Consider the following 20,423-nt stretch of genomic DNA (forward strand, 5'->3'; position numbering starts at 1 on the left):
GAGTTTGGGATTTCTCAGCATATGCTTTAAGAACCCAGGGTCACCTCCACGACAGAATGAACCACTGATGTATTGCTATATGGGGTCAAGTTCCAAATGAGTGGTACCAAAATTCAGCAGCCTAGGAATTCAGAGGCAGGAGAAAGCACTGTGAGTTGTAGTGGACCTGGAATCCTTCATGGAGAAAGTATGACTTGCTCTTGGCTTTGAAGAGAAGCAGATGGGTGCTCCAGGCAGGGGGAACAGTGGGAAGAATGACAGGGATGTTGGAAATTGTATGTGGGATATTTGAGGGTGTTGAGGAAACCACTGTATAACTCAAATGGGAAGCTTTTCCCCCTTCCTCCCATGTGGTTTTATTTGAAAAAGGAATTAGCATGTTTTCTGAAGAAGCTTGGAAGCTAATACTAAACTGATGAAAGACTAGTTTTTAGTCATTCTGTTCAAAATAACTGGCCTACAAAGGGTGAGTTTTACAGGAAGAGGAGTGAATAATTAGAAAATTCTCTCCTGACTGGAAAAAAGACAGTAATGCGGTATATATAAAAATGCAATATGTAATCCCATGATTTTTTCCCTCCTCTTCTCTGTTGGCCACAAATAACAGAGAGTATTTAGGGTCCTGGCACAGAAGGAAACCAAGGCATGGCATAATGGAAAGATGATTGGGCTGAGTCAAAAGATCTGGGTTCTAGTCCTGGTTTTGCCACTCATGAACTGTGTACCCTTGAGCAAGTTAATTCATCTCTCTGGGCCTTGATTTCTTCATTTGTCAAAAGAGGGGTTTGGCTTTAGATGAGCCTTAGGAGCCTTTCCAACATTCACATTCCAGAGAGTGAGGCTGACAACTCTGCTCAGGTCTGCCTCACTTAACTCTAATGCACGCACAAGTCAAGACATCACCCTGTGATGTCACTGGTCCTCTTTGAAAATGAAGGAGCAACAAAAACAACAACAATTCTATAATTCTATGAATCTCCATCAAGCCAGAAGGGAGATCTTCCTCTTTTAATTCTCCCCCATTAAAAAAGAAGGTGCAGGGAGTTCAGGTCCCTCTGGGAGGGAGACACAGGCACAGATAAGGTTCTAGTTAAGGTAATTAAAGAAAATAATTAAAAGATTTGATGCCCAACCAGACCAAAATCTAAGGTAGTACAGGGACTACTATAAGCAATATAAATACCTTGGAAGGTTCTTGGTTTTAAGGAAAGATTCAGGATGAGTTCTACTTGGTTTTCAAGGAATCAGCATTAAATAGTAATTTAAAACATTTAGAGCTTAGCAGGAAAATGTGTTTAACTGACAAGTTAACTTAGGTATCTGTACTCAGAATATACAAATATACACATGGCCCGTGAACTCATTCATTTGAATGCTGATCACAACCCTTCCATAGCTGACCATACTATGTGACTCTTGTCTCTATTCTTCCATAAATTTGCTGCAGAGGGTCAACCCAATAAGTTGGGGGATTTCAAACAATAGTCGACCAACAGGCATTTATGAAATACCTACTTTGTAGGGGCAGTTAGGTGGCGCAGTAGATTGAGCACTGGCCCTGGAGTCAGGAGGACTTGAGTTCAAATCTGGCCTCAGACACTTGACACTTACCAGCTGTGTGACTCTGGGCAAGTCATTTAACCCCATTGCCTAGCCCCCCCCCAAAAATAAAATCATAGTAAAACCTAGGTTAAGGGGCAGCTAGGTGGTACAGTGGATAAAGCACCAGTCCTGGAGTCAGGAGGACCTGAGTTCAAAACCGGCCTCAGACCCATAACACTTACCAGCTGTGTGACTCTGGGCAAGTCACTTAACCCCAATTGCCTTGCCAAAAAAAAAAAAATTAAAGAAATAACTACTTTGTGTTAGATGCTGAGGTTACAAATACAAAAAAAAAAAAAAAGAAAGGAAGGGAGGAAGAAGAACTCTTACTCTTAAGAAGCTTTCATTGTATTTCTTCCAGCTTTGTGTGGATACTAATGGAGCTCAATGAAATGTCCATTGGTAATCCCTTGCTACGTGACTAGCCCATCTTCTTTTTTGATCACACATTTCCTGAATGGCATCTTTTACGCTGTTTCTCTTTCATAATTCCTTGTCTCTTGCATTTGCATCCAGCCATGCACCTCTTTACTGCCCTCTGAGTGATACTCATTTTTAATTATTTGGAGCCATTCAACAACACTGGTTGAATATAGGTATTAAAAAGTTGGGCTTTTGTTTCAGGGAGAAGTTTGGAGTCATTCAAGGAGCCTTGCAAATGTCCTTGTTTGCATCAACATTTTTGAATTTATCTGAAAATTGTTTCATAATCTATATTAAATTATGATGTGTTTTGACAGGACTATAGTTTTACACCTTAGAAATGCAGTCATTTACTAGATACATGACTGTTCTTTTTCTTCATAATCGGTACACCTAGAGCTAGTTTAAGTGGTTGCTCTAGGGTAACATGTCTCAAGACACCACCTGGTGACGACCACCCCAAATGCAGGCATAGTTCCTAGGAGGAAATAACCTCAATAGGGCTTAGAAACTCAAACCCAAACTTTATAGCCTGGGTTCCCAACATGGGGGACTTGTGCTCTCAAGGTTATGAGAAGTTTTTCAAGGGGACATAGGGAGTTTTTGTATATAACTACCTTATCCTACTGAATTAGCATAAAAGCAATAGTATCAGTGAAAAAAGTTGAGGATTGGGGAGAGAACAACTTTATGATGGAGCAAAGACTGTCTATTTTTCTCTATGTGTGTCCCCGGACTTAGCATGGTGTTTGGCACAAATTAAACATTTAACAATTTTATTCATTCATGATACTAAAAATATGTACCAAATAAAATTTTCTTTACAGAAAATTAATTTTGTATTTTATTTCTTATGTGCGTATATATGGCAAACTCTAGAATTTATTTCCTTTCATGGTGAATAGGAGTCATGGAAGGTCTATTGAAAATTCAGGAAAAAAGTCGATGAGAAAAGGTTGAGAACCCTGATCTTAAAGTGATGGTAAATGTTAGAGTGCAGTCACAATGAGTAGAAGCTGGAGTAGAAGGTTTGTGTAGGGGGAGGGAAGGGAAGGATATAAATGTTTATTAAGCACCTACTATGTGCCAGTCACTGTGCTAAGCACTGGATCTCATTTGATCCTCACAACCCTAAGAGGTAGATGCTATTATTATCTTCACTTTACAGTTGAGGAAACTGAGGCAGACAGGTTAAATGACTTACCTAGGGTGACATGGCTAGTAAGTGTCTCAGGTCTCCCCATCTTTAGGCCCAGAACTCTTACCTACCGTGCCTCTAAGGGTGAATCAGGAGGTAAAAGACCCGGTGAGGTCATATGGTGAGGGGCTTTGAGTGCTACGCTAGGAAATTTCACATCAATTTCCTGTAATCAATGAGAGAGCTACTGAAGATTTTTGATCAAGGAATAATAGGATGAAGAGGATGCTCATACTCCTGAACCTAGCAGCAGTATGTGGAGTGGAGTTAGTCACTTGACTGATTTTCATGCCTTCAGTTTCCCTTCTCTGTTGGTATTCACGCCTTGCCAGGCAGACTGCCAGAAATGTAACACAATGACAGACAAATGAAAATTCAATCATATCTTCTGACACTTGGCACTCTGTCAGGTACATTATTGATGGGATTTTATCTACTGTTATCTCTAACTGTTTAGGTTTGATACCCACATGCATTCAGTCTCATGGAGGGATGGTGACTTTTTCATTTCCATATTTAACAACTTGAAAGGAGGAGAAGAGAGCTCTTTCCTTGAAAAATCATTTTCATCGCCACATAGACTAGGATTTTCCTTTGTGTGGGGTGCTCAAGTTACCCTGGCCTCTCAAGCTGGCAGTTTGCCTTACCAAATTCCTCATTTAGGAATTTGGCATTCAACATGATGGCAGCTGACCCAAGAGCCTCTTTCATCAGGGCTAGCCCTACATCTCATTGGATGTTTTGCATGGTAGCTTGTTCTAACACTTTTTCTTTATAATTTTGAAAGATGAGTGTCTATTAGCCAAACCGCTGTCTCCCACAGAGGAGGAATGCACAGTAGGTCAGGTCATATCCAATGGAGGATTTTCCTACACTGATTCTTGGTAGTTAGCCAACTGATGGTTAATATACAGAGCACCTTTGGGTGGGGTGGAGTGGGTAGACTTGTTTTATTTCCTGAACAAGGACAGTATCCTTAACTGTGGACTTCTATCACATGGAGATGTGTCACAGGCCACAAGGGGAATTGAGTGCGAGAGCATGAGTGGATAGATACAGACTATATCCCTAGGCCTAGAAAAGTAAACCAAGGCATATGCCCGCCAGATGGACATTAAGGAGGTACACCAGCAGCAGCTTTATCTCTCTTTGGATGGTGGCCTGTTTTTGTGGTGCTTGTAAATCTGGAGTGAGGTGACACATTTCTAAGTCTAAGAATTCTTACCTAACCTTTAACTACTGAATGGGCATTGTCTCAGACAAACTGAGACCTGGGAAAGACCTTAGCTTAAAAAGGCCAAGGTCCCCCATTGCATCCGAGGCCATCGCCAATTGTCCTGACGTATGTCTTGCTACTGAATGCTGATGACCCTGGAGGAGTGAGTGGGGCTGATGACTCTGCACAGCTCTGCCTCACTAAAATCTAATTCACTTGCAAGTCCAGACATCACCCTCCTGATGTCATTGGTCCTCTTCGAGAACAAAGGACGAACAACAATTCTAAGTCTTAATATTTAAGTGGTCTTGTCGTCCATGAGGAACAATTGGGAGATGGGCTTAATTATAAGCATCTTTATTGTGGGGAACCTGCCCTGTGGAATTTCTAGTTTAGGAAATATAAAATATTTAAATACAAAATATTAAGAAATACAAGATACAAAAGGGTTGCTCACAATCCCACTGAAAGAGTTTCTGTATTCTAAGTTTTTAGAAGTTTTCTTCAATGCCTTTGTTTTTATACTAGAATTGTCTCCTGATGAACACATTCTGTATCATACTGAGCTGGCCTTTGTAATAAATAAAAACAATTACACAAAACTGATTAAAATGATGTCATTGGGGCAGCTAGGTGGCACAGTCGATAGAGCACCCGCCCTGGAGTCAGGAGGACCTGAGTTCAAATCCGGTCTCAGACCAGATACTTGACACTTACTAGCTGTGTGACCCTGGGCAAGTCACTTAACCCCAATTGCCTTGCCAAAAAAAAAAAAATGACGGCATCTAACAGCATTTATAGGATTCTAGTTCCTGCTTCTCTGTGGAGAGGCAAGAAGTGTGTGACAGAATCTTATAAATAAATATATAAAAAGAGTGTATTTATGGACTTGGATTTGTTTGCTTTGTTTGAACAGCTTTGCCTTGATTTTGAAGGGGCTCTCCTTCCCCACCCCCACTGTGAGAATGTTGGTGCTTCTGGCTTTCATCATCGTGTTTCATATCACCTCAGCAGCACTGCTGTTCATCGCCACCATTGACAATGTAAGTTCCTTTCCCCCATGCTCTAACCTCACAACTCCACTCATAGACCACCAGAATTACAGACTCATAGAATTTAGACTCAGAAAGGATCTTAGCAACCTCCCACTAAGTAAGAAATCCCTTCTTATGTAGGTGTCCATTTACTTACCCTTCCTAGTTACAAGATAAGTATGACAAGTCTTGGGGAAAGTCTTGGGCAGAAGGACAAAGTGACAATAATTTGTTTCAGGAATCCACCTCTTTGCTGCAGAGGCACCCCAGTGTCCTCATGTTGCCTCCTTTTAGCCAAAGCCTTTCCCTGGGGCACTCTGTCTCAGCCCATCTTTCCCAGAAATGGCTCATTCATAAATTTTTCCTGCTGTCTTGGTCCAAATGAAAACCTGCCCAACTTAGCTAGTCACATTCAGGGAATTCAAGTGGTTTATATTGGACAATAGTGTTGTTATTGAATTGTTTCCAGTTGTGACCCCATTTGGGATTTTCTTGGCAAAGATACTGGAGTACTTTGCCATTTTCCTTCTCTAGCTCATTTTGAAGATGGGAAAACTGAGGCAAAGAGAGTTAAGTGACTTGCCTATGGTCACACAGCCAGTAAGTGTCCGAGGCCAGATTCAAACTCTGGAAAAGTTCTGACTCCAGGCCCCATACTCCATCCACTGCACCACCTAGCTGCCTGACAATACTATGCAATGCACTAATATACACATTCTTACAAAATGTGTGTGCTTTTCATCTTCCTGGCACTCCTACCTCGGCCTGGTGCAAAGAAAACCAGAGACACAAAAGTAGTAGATGAATCCCAGGAAATCAGCTCATTCAAGCGGTTGACTGGTTTTGGATGGCCCACAGATGTTAGGAGACTGTGGTATGGCATACTGAGATAGATGAAGGAAGCTAGAGGCTTTTATGAGTGTACCAATCTTGGGGTAAGCTGGTAAAACTAAACATAAGGGTTGATAGAATTTCTTTGGAGTCAGGAACTGCCTTTATGGATAGTAACAAGGGGTGTATGGGTGTTCAAAGAGGTAGCACCTCTGGTTTGAGGGCTGCCAAATCCTTTTCAGGACTGCTCAGCTACCTTTGGTTTTCACCAGGCCACCAACTCTCACCTGTGGCTCCAAGAAGCTGTCGCATGCACAACAGTCACACACCAGTAAACGGTCCTGGCAGATGGGCTAAACTGGGTTGAGGGCAACTGACAGATCACGACACCATCACTGAGTTCCTGGGGTGTCTACCCCAAGCATGTAAAGATTTCTCCTAGTGGAATGAGTGGATGAGAACAATTTGTTTCAGTAGTCACGAAGGCAGGTGCTTCGGAATACTTAGAGCTTGGTCAGGTATCAAAGTCTCCAAGGTTATCCACTGCATCCGAGGCCATCCTCCCGACTTCTGTCTTGCCACTGGACTTTGATGACTCTGGGAGAGGGAGGCTGACAAATCTGTGCAACTCTGCCTCACCTAAATCTAATTCACACACGAGTCAGGACATCATGCTGTGTTATCATTGGTCCTCCTTTGAAAATGAAGGACAAATAACAACAATAAATCATTCTAACTGTCTCAGACTTCTTGTTTCCATTTCCCCGGGCAAAAGAAGACCTCATCCAGCCAGTCTGCATCCTCATCCTGTTTCCCAACCCTTTGGACAGGACCCTAACTACCCTGTGAAATGAATTTACATTTACATGTATGCCATAGTGGTGAAAACTTTTAGGCCTCCAGAAATTCCAAGTCTGGGGGCAACAACAGCTCGCATTTATATGTGACTGCATAGCACCTTCCTCAAAAGAAACTTGTTAGGTGGAATTATGATTTTGTTGTTCAGTTGTGTCTGATTCTCTGTTTGGAGTTTTTTTGGCAACTGGAGGGCTTTGCCATTACCTTCTCCAGCTCATTTTACATTTGAGTAAACTGAGGCAAATAGGGTTGTGACTTGCTTAGGGTCACACAGCTAGTAACTCACGATTTGAACTCACAAAGATAAGTCTTCCTGACTCCGGGCCTAGCACTCTATCTACTGTGCCACCTAGCTGCCCATTAAGTAGTAGAGCAGCTAGTATCACTGCCTCCATTTTGCAGATGAGGAAACTGAGGCTCTGAGAGATAATAGATCTTTCAGAAGCTTCAAACTATACTAGTCAGACAACTGTCCTTCCTTCACCTAGGCATAGACAGTGTGCTAGGGGTAGAAAGACTGTCACTTGAAATAAAAATTATGACAAGTTCAAGTCTTGCTTCTGTCACTTACTATGTGACCTTGGGCAAGTTATTTAACCTTTCTGAGCCTCTATAATATCAGGAATTTCCACGTCTCAAGCCTCTTTCTCTTGACTCCCAGAAGTACTAGGGAGAGCTCTTCTAAGCATGGGCCTGTAGGCAAGGATTTTATCCTGACAGAATTAGCTATTCAGACTGCTAGGGGTGGTGCCCCAAGGCCCCAGGAACTGTGAAAGGCTTAATGTTACTGAGTTCTTATCTGGACTATCCCCTTCTGATCTTAGAACGATACACTGGGGCTCCCAAGTCCCATCTTTGGGAGCTGGGATAGTAGTTGTTCAGGAAAAGAGAAACCCATGAACAACATGACCAATTAACATTCACGGAGGAGGTGGGGAACAGCACCAGCAAAGGACAAAGGCCTTTGACTTGAATTAGGATGGCGATGTGTGGGCAGCCCCATGACGTCATCACACAGGATGCCTTTTACTGCATGAACCTTTTCTATATTTCTGTGGTGTGTTACAGGCCTGGTGGGTAGGAGAGGAATTTTACACAGACATCTGGAGAATATGTCAAAACAACACTAATTGCACAGAAATTGATGACACCTTTAGTGGTGAGTATTATGCTGTTTCTTGTAATTATAATAACTGGTATTGAATAGTATTTGAAAGTTTGTAAACCCCTTTACATATTTTATCTCATGTAAGCTGCAGGTATCAGTATACCCATTTAGAAGATGAAGAAACTGAGGTTCATTGAGGTTAATCTAACTCCTGTCTCTGTGCCTTGGCATTGGCCAGCCCCTAAGCCTGGAATGCACTCTCTTCTCACTTCTCCCACTTCAGAGAATCTTTCTTCTTTATTTAAAACACAGCTCAAGCACCATCATCCAGATATATAGAACCTTTCCTGAATCTCCCCGCAATTACCTTGTGTTTAGCTATTTGTATTTATTCTTTTATACTTACTCTGTACATGCATATATGTCCCCATTGTCTCCTCTATTAGAAGGCTGGCTCTTTTGCAGGTAGGGATTGCTTCATACATTGTATTGATATTGCTAGCACAGTGCTTGGCATATGGTCCGAGTTTAATACATGCTTGCTGATTGATCTGTCCATGGTCATGTAGGTAGTATGACAGATCAGTGGTGGATAGGTACTGCAAATAATTTATCCAGTTTTACAGATGAATAAACTGGGGCTTAGGAACATTGAGTGACTTGCCTGATGACTAGCACAGCTAGTTTCAGAAGCAGGACTTGAATCCAGGTTTTCCTGATTCCAAGCCCAACACTCTATATGCTCTTCCATGTTGCCTCTAAGTTTTTGTTGTTCAGTTGTTTTTCAGTTGTGATCCCATTTGGGGTTTTCTTGGCAAAGATACTGGAGTGGTTTGCCATTTCCTTCTCCAGCTCATTTTACAGATGAGGAAACTGAGGCAAAGAGTTAAGTGACTTGACCAGGGTCATACAGCTATTAAGTATCTGAGGCCAGCTTTGAACTCACAAAGATGAGTCTTCCTGACTTTGGGCCTGGTACTCTGGTAATTGCCACCTAGCTGCCCCCTCTGTAAGTACCTAATTAAACAAATTGTGTGTAGGGTGGTCTAGGTTGAAAAGAGCTATTGTGTTTTATTTTCTGTTACTTGGCCTGCCCCTTCATCTCTGACATACCAGTCACTAGGCTAGACTACCTTCGGAAACTCACACTGGAGCAGAATGGAATAGGCTGAAGGTGAGACCAAAGGTGACATAATAAAGGAGAAGTTCTCAAAGACACCTGAAGGTACTTCAGCAAAATTCACAGAGCTAGAGCTGAAAAAGACCTTACAAGCCATCTCATGTGACTCTCCCATTTTACATATAAGCAAACTGAGGCCCAGAGAGGTTAGGTGTCTTGTCTAAGGCCACCCAAATAGCAAGCATCAGAGGCACAACTTCGGCCCAAGTCCTGTGACCTGAGAACCAGTTTTCTTTACAGGGTACCACACTCCCTCCCTTTTGGAGCCTTTTTTAACCTCTGTCATGTCCCCTCCCCCAGCTCATCCCTTAGGGAGGTCTGTGCCCTCAGACACATTACTAAAAACTGCTGTGAGAAAGGAGGGACATATCAGCCATTTACCCCTTAGTATGAATATTTCCTCTTCCAAGGGTATTTACATTTTAAATCTGATTTCTATTTGTGGACAGAAAGCATCTGTACAAAAATCTGCGGGAGCAGGAAGCTGGCTAGGGGAAGTGCTTCAGGTGGCAGAAGGAAGCACCTTAAGGTCCTAAAATATTGAACTCAATGGCCTTTCATGTAGACCAGCCCTAATGGTAGCCATAATTCTCCTTGCTCCCAACTTCTTCAGAAAGACTGAATGGTCACCACTTGGCATAGGGCATCAGCATCACGCCAGCACTTTCTGCAGCTTTATCTGGGTTCATAGCCTAGTCCTATGTGCACTCTTTTCCACTCTTTCCAAAATTTCAAATTCCATTCTTTTCAAAATTTCGAATTCCTCCCCCTTTCCTCTTTACATGTTTCAGAACAATATTAGATTCGTACATTAGTCTGAAGTCCTTGGCCTAATCCAAATGAGAAACCTTAGTCTTTCTTGACCCATCAATTTCAAAACAATGTCTGATGACAGAACCATATTAGAAGAATTGGGTCTTCCTCATTCCATGTCCAGAGCTCCACTTACTATGCCACCTAGCTGTCCCTGTCTAAGTAGTCTGGCCTAATCCAATTCCTTCATTTCACAGATAATGCTCAGAAAAATAGAGTAACTTGCCCAAGGTTTGAGAACAACAGGCACTTAATAAATGTTTGTTTGTCACCTAGGTAGAGTTGAAACTTGAACCCAGGTTATCTCACTCAAAGGCCAGTAGTACTCTTTTTAAACAATGCCATGCTTTCCCCCTATTTCTGAAATACTCTTCCCTCCCTCAATAGCCCCCCTCGTGTATTATTCTATCTCTACCTGTTAAAATTCCTCCCTTTCCTCAAGATGCTACCTGCTCTATGAAGCCATCTATGTGGCCCAGGGTGAGTCACCAGCTTTTTCAACCTCAATTTCCATATCTGAAAATGGGGATAATAATAGCACCTACTTCGCAGGGTTGTTAAGGATCAAATGGAAGAGATAAAATATGTAAAGTGCTTTATAAAACTTAAAGCACTATATAAATGCTAGCTATTATTATTATTGTTATTATGATTATATTGAGGCTTTTAACCTGAGGTCCATGAACTTTTAAAAATATTTTTCGTTTAAGTATATTTCACTATATCTGGTTTCCTTTGTAATCAGATGAATTTCATTTTATGCATTTAAAAACATTCTGAGAAGGGGCTATGTGCTACTCCAGACTACAAAGGGGTCCATGCATCAGCATGCTGGAACCTGAAAGAAATACCTTGTGAGCTGATTGTTAAATTTTCAGTGTGAGCATTTACACCTTGAAAATGGCAAACACTACAAATCATTGCTTTGTTGATAGACAGTCAATTGACAGTCCTCAAGTGCAGCCCTTTGACTGAATCCAAACTTCACAGAACAAATCCCCTTAGTAAAAGGATTTGTTCTATAAAGCTTAGACTCTGTCAGAAGGCCATACCCAAGGCCACATGTGGCCTCGAGGCTGCAGGTTCCCCACCCCGGTAGACTTAGTGATGGAGAAAATGTCAGTAGTGCAGATTAAACTTAAAAGTGTATCCTGAGGTACATCTTTCTCCGAAGAGAACTGGTTGTTAAACACTTAACTAGTGAACTCCTAGATCTATGATGCACAAAAAGAGTAGATAAGAAGATCTTTAAAGTCACTTCCAGTTCTAATATAATGTGATTCTGTATGAACGAAGGCTGAAAGAATGGAGAGGGTGTAGCAAAAACGAATTAGATTGGGGCAGTTAGGTGGTGCAGTGGATAAAGCGCAGGCCTTGGAATCACGAGTTCAAATCTCGCCTCAGACATTTGATATTTACTAGCTATGTGACTCTGGGCAAGTCACTTAACCCTGATTGCCTCACCAAAAAGAAAAAAAAAACCCAAAAAACAAAACAAGAATGAGATGGTTGGTGAGAAATCCAGAGCAAATATGTTCCTAGGTAATTGATGAAGTCTTGATGTGTTAACTCTCTCCATGAACATTTACACTTTAACCTGAGGGACAGCCTCATTTTGCACTTAAGCCTTGTAAGGGCAGGACCACAACCAGCTGAAAGAGAGCGAGTTGTGAGGTAGCCTTTGTCTCCTTCCCAGGTTATGCAACGATACAAGCTGTTCAAGCCTCCATGATCCTCTCCACCATCCTCTGCTGCATAGCCCTCTTCATCTTTGTGCTCCAACTCTTCCGCCTGAAGCAAGGAGAGAGATTTGTTCTAACTTCAATTATCCAGCTACTGTCATGTAAGTGGAATGATGGGTCGAGAGGGAAAGATAGTCAATGTTTCCAGCCAAACCACTTTCTACAAGTCATAAAGATGACAGAAAGGATGGGAGGTTGAAATTTACGCATACCTGTGAAATCGATCTCTAGAGGGGTACTATGGGTTCCAATGAACAATGGTTTTGGGGGGCTCACAGAATAGCGTAAACCTCCAAAAATGCAATTTCTTCTGCCATGTTTTCATTGAACTTTTCCCCCGCTTTTTAAAAAATAACTATTTTTATTAACTATTATGTAAAGGACATTTTGCTAGGTATTAGGAATACACAGATGAAAAGTAACATATTCTCTGACCTCAAGTAGATTTATAGTCACAAAAAGGGAATAAGATGGGTACACAGAATAAATATGATGCAAGGGAGAATGTAATAAGAGTAAAGAAGGGGTCTAGAACTGAGGGATAATGTTTAGCTGAAAGACCAAGGAAGACTTCATGGAGAAGCCTTGGGTCTTGAAGGAAGAGAAAGATTTCAATAGAGGCACAAAGGGCATGTATTTCCCACCTGGTCTGCCCATTTTCTGGAGCTTGATTTAATTAGTACAACTAGTTAGACCCTATACTTGGGATAGACCTTATACCCTGGGGTTCATGGATCGCCAAAGGGTTTATGGATAGATTTTAAGGGACAGATGAACTTGTTTTTGTTCACATCTTTGTTTTATTGATGTTGAACACATCTTTGTTTGCACTAACCTCTAACTGAAATTTAACATTTCCTTCATTTATTAATTTCTAAATTAACATTATTCTGAGAAGATTTCTAAGACTGACAAAAGGGTCCATGATACAAAAATGGTTAACAATCCTGTCCCTATACCATGCAGTAACTTTTAGCTCCAAGGCAGAAAATGATCACATTTCTGTCTAAAATCAGGAGGTTGTCTTCAGCAAAAGTCAATCTTCTGATTCAGGAATCTTCTCAAAATGAAATAGAATGAAGAAGTTTTATGTTCCCTTCTGGTGATGTTTCCCTCTCATTCTTTTTGGACATTTATTAAACCTTCCCTCTGTGAAAAGCTTCTTAATCTCCTTTTGAGGCTTCTCTCTCTGTCCAGAGTTCAGCATTTCTGTGGTCACCCCTGTCACTTGATCCCTCAAATGGACTTTTGAATTCTGAATTAACTGGTCTCCTGGCCATGCCTACCCATTCTAACACCTTGGGTAAGACTAATTTCCTTAGTCCCACATGCCCTAGCCATCACTTAAAAATAGTTCCTGGTGACCCAAACCATACTTTCTTACCTTCCCAGGGACCTAATCTGTGGTCAAGTCCGCATTTGTCATATTCTCTATATAGCCCAAATGACTCTATCACACTTCTGAGAATGAGGTTAATGGACTTTTTCTCTACTAATGGCAAAAAACAGCATCAGAAAGAAGTGGGGAGCCCTATTTGGAGTCCTGTAGGGATGGATTCTTGATTAGTTCCTCAGATTCAACAAACAGCCAACTAGAATTTACTGTCTGCTACAATATGTGCAAAGGGAGAGGCAACATAGTATAATGGGAAAAGGGTTGGCCTTAGAGTGAAAAAGGCCTTTGTTCAAACCCTGCCTCTGACATATACCATCTGTATGACTGGAAGCTCCTCATACCAATGAAATTATAGGTTTGGATTTTTTTTTAAAAGAATAAATGAGACGTGTGATTCTAGGTGCTGAGGAAACAGAAATCATGAAAGGAAGAACCCCTGCCCTCAAGAACCTAAATTCTAATTGGGAATATGACATATGGAAGGATATGAATGATACAAAGTAAGAGTGTTAGGGGACAAAGGAAAGATTATAGCATCATTTGCATCATGGATTTGAATCAGAATGCTAAAAAAAATGGTCTAGGGAAATAGGAGGGAGAGAACAGTTTGAGCTGGGAGGATCTGGTAAGTCCATAATGTAAGAAGTAGCATCTGAACTCAGTTCTGAAGGAAGAGAAGGATTTTGAAAGGCAAAGGGGAAGAGAGAGCATATTAAAGGTATTGAGAGTGAGGACCAAGGGACAGTCTCTGTGAATGTTCAAAGGTAAGAGATGCCATTTCAGAGATGGGGAACAGCTGGTAGTCCACTTTGGCCAAAATGAAGAATGTGTGGAGAAGAGTTAAATGAAATAAGGTGGGAAAGATAGATTGGTTTGAAAGACATCAGAAGTCTGATCAGTGCAAGCACCAATCATGAATGGCCTGTATTCAGGGAGTGGAGAGAGAAGCACGAGCCCCACATCTTGGTAGAAAGATTATGGACTACAGACTGAGGTATATATCGTCAGCTATGGCTGGCTTAAGTATATCTTTGCATAAGAGAAGATTCTATTGGATGGGAAGGAATCATTGGTAAATGATAGCAATGTAAAAAAAAGTACCTTTTCTGTTTTAAAAGGAAGAGAAAAGAGAGGGAAAGAAGGAGGGAAGGAAAAAAGGAAGGAAGGGATGAAAGAAGGAAGGAAGGGATGAAAGAAGGAAGGGATGAAAGAAGGAAGGAAAAAAGGAAGGAAGGAAGGTAAAAAAGGAAAGAAAGGAAGGAAGGGAGGGAGGGAGGAAGGGAGGAAAGGAGGGAGGAAGGAAAGAAAGAAGGAAGGAAAGAAGGGAGGAAGGGAGGGAGGGAGGGAAGACTCAGACTTTGAAGAGCCTTGTATTTTGTCCTAGAAGCAATAGGGAGCTATTGAAGATATGTTTATGTCTGCTTAAGAACACTCCAATTTCTCTTGATAAACCAGGGAAACATGCACCCATGAAATTTCTCCAGTGGTCATAGATCATCAAAATAAAGCTATTCACAAATAGGGCTGGGGAATGGGATGAGTTCTTCATTTGGTTGTAGAACATAAATTTCTTTTCCAGCAGTTGATTTCTTTCTTTGTTCTTCCCCCACACAGGCCTGTGTGTCATGATTGCTGCATCCATTTACACAAACCAGCATGAAGAAATCCATGACATCAACAGGCTTCATTACCAAGGAACTTTTGAAGGGAAATATGGCTATTCCTTCATCTTGGCCTGGGTTGCATTTGCCTTTACTCTGATCAGCGGCATAATGTACCTAATACTGAGAAAGCGTAAATAAAACCCCCGGAGCTAACTTTCCTTCACTATAGTAGAGAACCCAAATTCCAATAACCAATTTGTATATAATCTTTTTTTTTTTTTTGGTTTTGTAGCAAAAGTATTGTTTCTTTGAAAAGCGAAAGAAAAAAAAGGAAAAAACAGGTTCTGCATCCTTGGTATCTGATAGAAAGACTATGAAAAGGAACAGGCAGTATTCTGGAATGCTCGGCCAACCGAGAGGCTGAGCTAGACAAAGCTAGCAATCTGATTTCCTCAACATGATGTTTCTTAACCCGACTGTGCCTGTGATTGGATGCAACCAGATACTAACAAACCCCTTTCCTTTCCTCATCCAGCAGGGCTCACGTCACAGTGTCTATGACGAGTCAATGCTATCCTCTCCTCTTCCAAGGTTCTTATCCTCATATGACTCAGTACGGGCCATAGGGGTGGAAAGTGGAATCAGATGGGTAGGGGGAAAGCAACAACAACAACAACAACAAAAACAACACCAAAGAATGAAGGCCAGATGGCACCTTTAGCCCTCATAGTCATAGTAGAAATTTGCAAAGGCCGGTGTTGGTTGGTTTGTCTATTTTCTGTGTGTGTGTGTGTGTGTGTGTGTGTGTGTCTGCTAACCGTAAGGTTCAAGTCGGTCCTGTGGTGGCTTGTGAATTCGTACAGTAAAATGCAATGGCTCTTGCTGGGAAAACCACTTGCTTTGAAAAAAAATCAGCCTTGATTTCTGCAGACCCTAGAGAGAATGTTCTCATTTTCCTGCTAGTTGTGCAGAGCAGCTTCAAGAAGTTACCAACAACGTAGTCACCTCAGCAAGTGAGGGCGGGGGAGTGGAACGGCCCTCAGGTGAGAGCCAGCGGGCAACTCCTGGCAAGTCCTGTTGGCCAGAGCTTGGTCACCCTCCAACCCTTGGCAGTTCTAACTCCAAATGGCATCTCAACGTCTCAGCAGGAGTTTGTTTTCTCTTAACTTGCTCAGTTTTTGGCTTGGAGCGTTTCCTTTGGAAGCCTTCAGGGTTCATTTATCTCCCCCACCCCTGGCTTCCCATTGGAAATAAAGCCCAGGTTGTTGTGGTTGAATGAACCTCTTAAAAGATGTGGAGATGGAGCACGTGAGGTATTGCTCCCTCTGCTGGTAATCTATGAGAAGAGCAAATGCCTCCCCGCCTGACTCCCTGGAAAGGAATTCCAAAGCCTTCCATAATGGCCAGCTGTGCTGTGTGAGCCCAAACCTCCATACAGCCCAGGGTTGAAAGCTTCCCTCCACTTCCCATCTCGTCTCTTCCCCCATCCACCCCCCAACTCTTCCCTCCCCCCGGCAGCTGATTAAGAAACTAACTAAAATGAGAAGATTGGTATATCCCTTTGGATCCCTGCCTGGCCTGCCCTGTGGCAAACATCTTTAACAGCTAAAATATCGTCAGTGGAAGATAACGGGAAAGAAAGCAGCAGGTTGCCCAAATCCAGTAGCTGGACATCATTCCCTGAATAACATACAACCAGCTGTCCTTCAGTCTCCTCAGTGGATAAATCTAGAGAGTATGCATATCTTTAAATGCTACTGCACATATTTAGATGAGCCTAAATATAGTTGCCTTTGACTCACTCCAATGGCATTTAGTAAGCCTCGTACTGTATCTGTTACACACATATAATACTTTGCATAATCTTCCATTGAAGATTTAATGTTCTTGATAACAGATGAGTAGGTTAGTGGCAGGAGTGGGGTGGGGGTTTGTTTTGTTTTGGGGTTTTTAATATTTATATATAAATAATGTTAGGTTTGTGGTGTGACTTAAAGACACCAGGAAATCCCCAAATGAGCCTAGGCCTTCACCTGTGTGGCAATTTCCTCTTCTTTTTTTTTTTTTAAATAGAAGGTGTGTATGCGTGTCTACTTGTACACATATGTGTGTGTGGATGTATGTATGTGTGCCTCTGTGTGTGTACATTTCTCTCTCAGGACTTGAGGGGAAGTGTTTCTCTAACCTCACTGCATTCAGTCATTGGTCTGTCTTGTTACACCATGGATGTTATTTAAATGTAGCTTTTTGTATTTTCCATTTTACTCAATGTAATGGTGATCTATACACAGTCAGACCAACACAGAAGGAGGTGGGAAGAGAATAGCTTGGCTGTCCATTCATCTCAGATTTGGACAGCAGTGGGGCCCTATTTCACCTAAATTACTCTAGTGAAGACCCCATGGGAATCACAGGGTAACTAACAGGGTGTAAAATCATAGTAGACTTATCAACTGCCCAATAGCAAGAGAATCACAGCTTTTGTAGTTTGAAGAATGTTGCTTGTGGATGGGTCTCATGTTGACTTATGAAGGGATTCATGCAGGAAAAGTAGGCTAAAGGATTCACCAAGCTTTCTCTCTTAGGGCTATAGATGGCATCTCTATAATAGTGAGGGAGTTGGAATAGTCTTTTTAGTGGAGTATTAAACATCTTAAATATAATCTGAAAAGTATTGGGTGCATTTGACAGTGTTGCAGTAGTCTATGGACGCCCACATCCTTCTAGGTTGGCAAATTTCTTGAGACAGGAAACAAACTTTTTTTTCTCCAAAAATGCAATGATTGACATTTGTGAGGGTTAGAGAATGGCAACAGTATCAAAGGTGAGGAATTTAACTTACCTGTGATGTAAAGATAAAGAAAAATAAAATGAGAGAAAAAGAAGTCCCACTGGGCAGGATTGGTGGTTGTTACTTGATACTAGTTACCAAATTATTCTACCAACTCAGAGTGAAAACTAGTGTCAACCCTGAAAGATCTGTGTTTTGTCAGCTGTCCCAGCATGAGGATTCCCTCCATCAAGGCAGGTCACAATCTGCCTTTGACTTAGTAGAAAATTAATAAAGAGTTGGTTGAAACACATGGTGGTTAAGAGGCTTCTCCAGAGACACACATTGTCACAGCCAGGCTGTCTATATAAAATGAATGTTAGGACCAAATTAAAAAAAGAAAACAACAAAAAAAACCCCTTCTATTATGATAAAAATCCAGTTTGAGAAAATATAGTTTGTGCATTGTATAATTTTTTTTAGAAAGTACTGCAATTCTGTTTTTTAGAGGTGACCAGATGGAGACTAACAGCTGATTTTGTTAATTTGCATTGTCACTGTGGGTTTTCCTTGCCCCTCCTTTTAAATTAGCTTAGTAAATTTCTAAATTATTGGCCAGAAGAGATAGATGTACACAGGTATTCAGCAAATAGAAAGATCAAGAAAAGATCAAGGTGCCTTGTAAACACCAACATACCTCCATGCTACAGGACTGCTGCTACCCATAGGTACATACACACCCTGATGGACAGATAGAACTCCCATGATATGGGATAATAACTCCCAGAATTAGCTGAATGAAGAGATTTTTGACACCCAAGTTCCTATTTGCTTATGCGCTTACACTAAACACACAGTAGTCTAGATTTAAGCTGTATAATAATTAAAAACTGCCTGGATGGGGATCACTAAACTAACTCACAGTAATGGTTACTTAAAAAGAACAAGTTGTAAAATTTTGTATATTGGGGGTGATGGTGATGGGGAAATGCTGGGGAGGGGGAGAGCATAGAGGCTGAATTAGAGATGATTAGTGTCAGAACAAATGTGATTTTAGGATTAGCTAGGTTCTTTCTACTTAATGTGCCTTTAAAATATTCCATTTTCTATGTTTTATATAATCTGAAAATGTACATGAAAATAAAGTTTAAACAAAGCGGTCAAGAGTAAAAGACTAATATCTATCAATGGTGAGAATGTCTTGGGGGAGGAGGGGGTATTAAAAATGCGGTGGACCATTAGTATAGTTGTTGTTGTTCAGTTGTGCCCAACTCTTCGTGATCCCGCTTGGGGTTTTGTTGGCAAAGATACTGGAGTGGTTTGCCATTTCCTTCTCCAGTTCATTTTACAGAAGAAGAAACTGAGGCAAGCAGAGTTAAGTAACTTGTCCAGGGTCACACAGCTAGTAAGTGTCTGAAACCATATTTGAACTTAGAAAAATGAGTTTTCCTGACTCCAGGCGCAGCACTCTATCCACTGTGTCACCTAGTTGCCCTTATTAATATGTAAGCCATAGCTATTTCTAGGGCCCCATTAGAATAAAATTCTCATATATAACCCTGCAATAGCACACCATTATCAGTTAGAAAGAGAAACACAGTAAAAAAAAATTGAAGGGTGGTGGGGGAATAGGGAGAACCTACACAATGCTAAATAAAGTAAAACTGAGTTTATATGGTATTAGATAAACCAGAAATCTCTAATAACTGATACAACAGAATCATATACTTTCATTTAAATTGCCAAATTTGACTGCACAAGTTCAGCAAAAATTAAAACTAACAATTAAATTGCTCACCACTCCACTCAGAGAGCTAGAGATGAGAGAGGAAAATATAAAATCACACTTTTGTGTGAAGCCTTTTCAAAAGCATTTTCCTCCTAATCATCAATTCTTTTGCTAGTGAAGTATTTACCTGTTTTGTTTTCTTCTGTAACAAAGGTTCCTGCCTGTCTCCAGAAAACAAACAAACAAACAAACGAATTTAAAAAACCCAGCTTGACAAGACATAGAGAAAACATAGAATTTGCATTTATCGTTTCCATAGCAACCATCTTAGCTCCAGCTGCTCTCTGATACGGACTTCCTTCTTTTAAAGAGACTACTTTAAGGTACTACACTGCATTATATGGGTTATTTAAGGAATTTGCAAGGATAATTTTGACTTACATTTTTTTTAATGCTGACTTTTGAACCTAACGCCATAGACGATGTGCATCTCTACCAAGATTCCACTGTGCTCTGGAATTTTCATCTTACTGTACATGTAAGGAGCGTGTGTGTCCATATAAGATATTTATGATTTGTACCTCTACATTGTCTAAATGAGGCTTGAGGGAGGCATTGTTAGATATGATCTGAGGTCTGGACCATTCTTGATTAGAGTAAGAAGAGAGTCATCCTGAGAGCTGGGGCGGGGGTAGGGTGGAGGGGGACAGGCAAGCCTTCCCAGGACATTGCCAGACTGGTTGCTCATTCCTTCTTAGTCTTCTAGAGGGGATTAGCAATTATGAGTGCTGTCCTGGATTTTCCAGAAATAGGCCACTAAGCTTTGAACTGTCTTACCATGCGTGATTCAATTTAGTTCAACAAATATTTATTAAGCACTTACTCTGTGTGAGACTCTGGCAGACTGTGGGAGACAATC

The 20,423-nt window shown here is 41.2% G+C and overlaps 1 protein-coding gene across 2 annotated transcripts in view; it reads left to right on the forward strand.

The window, feature by feature from the left end:
* EMP2 (epithelial membrane protein 2) overlaps window positions 1-18,941 on the forward strand; it is a 63,159-nt gene extending 44,218 nt beyond the window's left edge. For both annotated transcript variants that reach the window (XM_027839301.1, XM_027839302.1), the window contains exons 2-5: window positions 5,356-5,482; window positions 8,231-8,321; window positions 11,960-12,106; window positions 15,016-18,941. In XM_027839301.1, the coding sequence (XP_027695102.1) occupies window positions 5,405-5,482; window positions 8,231-8,321; window positions 11,960-12,106; window positions 15,016-15,203 (504 nt within the window). In that variant the 5' untranslated portion in view covers window positions 5,356-5,404 and the 3' untranslated portion in view covers window positions 15,204-18,941. The remainder of the gene's footprint in view (window positions 1-5,355; window positions 5,483-8,230; window positions 8,322-11,959; window positions 12,107-15,015) is intronic.
* Window positions 18,942-20,423: the final 1,482 nt, after the last annotated feature.

This window comes from Vombatus ursinus, unplaced genomic scaffold (genome assembly GCF_900497805.2).
Source record: "Vombatus ursinus unplaced genomic scaffold, bare-nosed wombat genome assembly UNPS02014832.1, whole genome shotgun sequence".
NCBI classification, from domain to species: Eukaryota; Metazoa; Chordata; class Mammalia; order Diprotodontia; family Vombatidae; genus Vombatus; species Vombatus ursinus.